The 5000-nt window shown below is 38.6% G+C and overlaps 1 protein-coding gene across 1 annotated transcript in view; it reads right to left on the bottom strand.

Moving 5' to 3' along the window:
- Positions 1–5000, bottom strand: part of FOXP2 (forkhead box P2) — a 608458-nt gene that overhangs the window by 52797 nt on the left and 550661 nt on the right. The window contains exon 11 of the mRNA XM_067564236.1: positions 1381–1468. Within this exon, the coding sequence (XP_067420337.1) occupies positions 1381–1468 (88 nt within the window). The remainder of the gene's footprint in view (positions 1–1380; positions 1469–5000) is intronic.

Below are 5000 nucleotides of genomic sequence, written 5' to 3'. Positions count from 1 at the left end.
CACTTTAGAAACAGGCCATTTGCATGATGTAAAACCCTAAGAAAAAAAGTAAAGATGACCCAACATTAAGCCTGTAAGCTCTGAGCTTCTAAAAGCAACCAGAGCTTTATTTGGGTTTGTAGTTCACCCACATCAAGCGGGGGAAAAAGTGACATTATTATACTTTCTCAGCAATATTGTTGGTTTCTGGTATAAAATACAAAAGAACTAAATAGCACTAGTTTTGTAAAGAAACAAAAACTGGTACACAACGTATGTCCATGTTACATCAATAACTTCATTTACCAAAAGTCAAGAAATCTAAATAGTTCCATATATTTCCCCTGCAAATGCATCACTTATTCATATACAAACAAACACAAAAGAGACAGGACCAATTCCTAGGCTGTGAGTCTGCTGCTCTGCAGTACTTCATGATTCAAATGACTCCAAACATGGCGGATATATCCCCTGATGAATACTCCTCTGGTGGCAACTATGCCACCCCTTTACTTGCAGCCCATGGTGGTGGCATGGCTGAGGGATAAGTAGTTTGGCTGCGACTGTCCCTGAATGCTGGTGATCTCTGGTTGCTGTAGTGGCTTCTCAAGTCTTTCAGTTCACACTACCTCTGTGTCAGAAGATAGGAGCAGCACAGAGTGGCTGTAGGATGGGGCGGATCCCCGTGATCACTCCTTGACTACAGCTGAAGATCTATCTCAACAACTTTAAATACTGGTTCTGCCTTTGTGATGACCCCAAAGGGAGGTTTGCCTGTGCCAGGACTAGAAGATGGGATTCAAATATATGTATGCCAATGCTTCCTCCTGGACAGAGTCAGCTGAGTATCACAGGCTCTCTACTATTGTTGATGAAGACTCTCCAGAAGCTTAAGTGCTAAGAGACTGTGCATGGTGGGCTAAGCGCCTTAACCATAGTGAAGCTATTCTGGTGCCTGGTATAAAACAGAACAGCAACTGATAAACCCAGAGTTGCCAGGGATTTGTTATAATATTTAGCATTTACACAGTGCTTAACACACACATTAACTAAGTAATTCCCTCAATATTAACTACCTCACAAGTATGTTGGTAACCAATGTATAGATGGGAAAACTGAGATATGAAATAGGGTAAGTGACTTGCCCGAGGCCACACAAGAAGTTATTGTCAGAGCTGAGATTAGGCTTAATCCACTAGACGATGCTGACTTCAGAAAATTGCTATTAGTTTGAAAACGTGAAATGAAAGGTTTTCATGAAGACTCAGAAACATGCTAAGACCTTTTTAGGAACATCAATAAATCAGAATCAAGAAACACAGGCCTTTTGTCCTAGAATCACTGAGATAGGTGATTTAAAGAAAATCAAAAATAAATAGATAGTATAACCATGTAACAAACCTGTATTTCTAACTGCTGAACCACTTGCATTTGCACCCGACACTGAGCGGTGCTTCTGTCATCCAATGCATGTTCATTGTTAAGGTGCCTAGTAAAGAAAGAAAATACTAATAAAATACAGGATTACGATGAGCATAATTTCTTTATTAATCAAATTTGCTCATTCTGTGGATGGGACTCTCATTAATGTCAACGGAAGTTTTGCAAAAAGAGCTAAATTGAACATGCCTAATATAAAACTATGTAAGATAACTATCCATGCTGCGAAATTTTTATTTTGATCCTTAAAGTGGTCCCAGCTGATAAATGCTAGGGGCCCAACTCTCCAGTGTGCTCAAACTGCACAGATCTGCCAGCACAAAGCAACCCTTAAGCCAGACTAGCTGTCTACCAACAGATTTCTCCTGTGAAAGGGATCCTTGAGTGGCACAGAGCCAATATAGTGATTTCTACACTACTTCCATACACTGCTGCTGGCCACTATATCCTTTGATCCTGAGCTGCTGCAGCGTCTCCTTCAGGCTGTCCTGAATTAGTGCAGCCCTCATGACGCTTTCTTTATCGGCTCTTCTTTCTTTTCTTTTCTTTTTTAAATCTGGCATTACAAATACTAAGGACCAGCAAACAGCAGCAGAACCTCACTAACAACCCCCCAAAGAAGTCTCGGAACACAATGGAACTGATGAAGTTCCACAATCAAGGATGAGCAGGGAAGGGTGAGGCAATGGCAAAGGGCAATTGCACACTTTGTATGCCCTGCAGAGCGATTCCCCTGACAGCCTCTTGGAGGAGAGTCCAGGATGTGACTATTGGACCAACAATTATGCATATCCGAAACCAAATTTCCTTTATCAGGGAAAGAGCACAGAGTGACCACGAGGCAGCCAGTAAGATGGGCCCAGGCTAGGGACAGGAAATTGTGTCTCTTAGACACATATGTGGCACCACTGCACAAGACATAATTAGCCCCTCCCTCCAGGATTATGGAAGGCCCTGTTTATAGCAGATCAGCTGCATATTGTGAGTTTTCTCCTTTCACAGCACTGTAGAAAAGGTTTGGGGAGCAGGACAAGGAGGAAATGGAAAAAGGGGCATTGGTTCTGCAAAAATGTGGATTCATTGGCCATTTCCCCAGCAGACCAGGGTGCAAGAGCTGCAGGAACTACTGTGCAGAATCGTGGCCACAGATACTACCACCTATGCGCTGGGGGGAAGATAACTCCCTCTCCCCTTTCTTCTGCATAACTCTCATTGTACAACACAGCTGCTTGATTCTTCTGCAGGATTTGCCTCTTAGTGAACAAACAATGAAAAAGCAAAGGATATTGCATTACACCCTCAGCTCAGCTCTTTGTTATTACTGAATCTTTAGCTTAAAAACAAGGGTAGAAATCACAATTTTTTTAATGCTGACAATGGGATTTGCATATGAGTGAGATTTGACACAGAGGGTTTTACTGTTAGTGCAAGAGGCATGGGGAAAAGAAAAAAGTGTGACATTTTTCATTCAGTTTTAGATAAAGCAGTTTTGCGTGAACCTAAATTGAACAGTTTAAATATCAGAGAGCATTATTTGCAATAAGCTGAAGTTTCCCCAAAAATGTATTCACTGACACCCTACCTACCTCCTTTCACCTAAGGCCATAAAGCTTGTGGCCCTTAGGTTTAAGCTGCATCCACCCAGCTTTTTTGCAGCCTCATCAATGTAACATGGAGCTTTACAAATAAGACTCAGTGTATTTAGAATGTGCTATTTTGTTTTGTAATATTTTTTTTTTAAAAGAATAACTTCACTTCACCAACCAGATGTGTTCATCAGAAAGAACCAATTGTCAAATAGACTTATTTCTTTTATGGGGGATTCATTTTCACTGATTTTTAAATTAGGATATATATATATATATATATATATATATATATATATATATATATATATAACCAGTTAATTAATACATTTAACAACATTCTCTTCATTACACAGGCATGTCTGTATTCTTACAATGTATGTGATTTATTAACACAATATTCATTTTTAACATATTTTAAGGTAATTCATTACAAAGTTGAGATATTTACAAGTTTCTAGATAAAGCGGATAGAGTAATTCTAAACCTAATGCATATCTGTGTAAATTTTAAAATAAAAATGTGAAAAAGAGAGTGGATAGAGGGTGGTTGTCAGTGTGTACCACCACACACCAGCTTGAGATGACTGCATACTCATTGTTACATATTCATTATTACAGCACTGCATGTCTGCATGACACTTTACAGACCAGAGACAGAGTCCCGGCCCTAAGGAACTTATCATGTAACAGCGATGTGCAATGTGGAGGAAGGAAGTCCAGTATAAAAGCAATTTCAGTATTATTACATAGTAACCTGGGAGACTACAGGACGTGTTGAGGGTTACACAGTAATCTCCTGATACTAATGGGTGCCAACATAACCTTTATGTCATGTCCATCATGTAGTGGTTTATGTTTTGTATTTTAGAGAACAATTATTTTAGGAAAGTGATAAGAGTTTGAACATTTTCATTAGGATGATTTTTTTCTTATCCCTCTGCCTGTGAAGCCTAGTTTCTTTATTTATCATGAATGTTCAGGCAGTGTAGTGACAGTAAAATTAGGTCTAATACATTTTTAAAATCTCTAAAATATCTTTTCTGCTCCAGATTTAGGGTCCAATATTTTTAAACCTGCCAGGACTAGAAATAAATTTTGTACCCCTGGAAGGCCAGGAATATATCCAAAGTATGTGTTTTGTTTCTTGCTATGCAGATCGAGTTCTAAGAAAACATCCTGAGGTTTGGAATGTTAGGAGGAGTCCCAGCTGAGATGTATTATTGGTCTGAAAGTGGGAGCTGAGATGAAAGCAGCAAAATAAAGGCAACTTATTTCATGATTTTATAGTTTATTCAATGGTTGAAAAAATAAGGAGATTTTTGCACTGGTTACAATGGCAACATATTAAACAGTTATTAACTATGCACATTTGTATAAGAAAGTATTAATATAAGTAATGCCACTGTAATTAAAAAGCATTAATGATAATTAATATAAATAATATGACTGTCTTAAAACAGACAAGAGATTAAAAAGCTTGAAAATTCAGTGGGATAGATTTTGAAATGGGTCAAAATGCACTCGGATTTTGCAGACAGAGATCTGGCTTCTGTAACGCAAAAGATACTGTAGCTTTGTAGGTGAGAACAGATATGCCTTCAGTAAAGTTTCTAGTGGACGTTTACCTATATCAATTAACCTCTGTGTAACTTAGCACTCTTGTCAGTCTCTGCTCAGAAGAAGCCCATGACTAAAATAGCAGTGCTATAGGTCAGGAGGGAGGAGCGCTGGCAGAGCAATATGGGGGAATATACACAGAACCTGTCTGCCCTGTGTTCAGTTCCAGCCAGTACTATTATGAGCCTCACTTTAATGAGCGCTAAAATTCACTCACACTCTTTTTTTTTTTTTAAAGGAGAACGTACGTTCATAGGGCATGGTTATTTTATACTACAGAAGTCAAAGGAAAATTCTTTCAAAAGCATTTTAACCAATGTTTATATTATGAAAGTAATTTTTCCGACTGTGTTGTCCAGGATCTTTACCATTAAGT

Source organism: Emydura macquarii, unplaced genomic scaffold (genome assembly GCF_026122565.2).
Source record: "Emydura macquarii macquarii isolate MOO-44397 ecotype Brisbane River unplaced genomic scaffold, CSIRO-AGI_Emac_v2 contig_2636, whole genome shotgun sequence".
Classification (NCBI taxonomy): Eukaryota; Metazoa; Chordata; order Testudines; family Chelidae; genus Emydura; species Emydura macquarii.
Note: the sequence above shows the minus strand (reverse complement) of the source record. Positions and strands in the feature narration are given on the sequence as shown.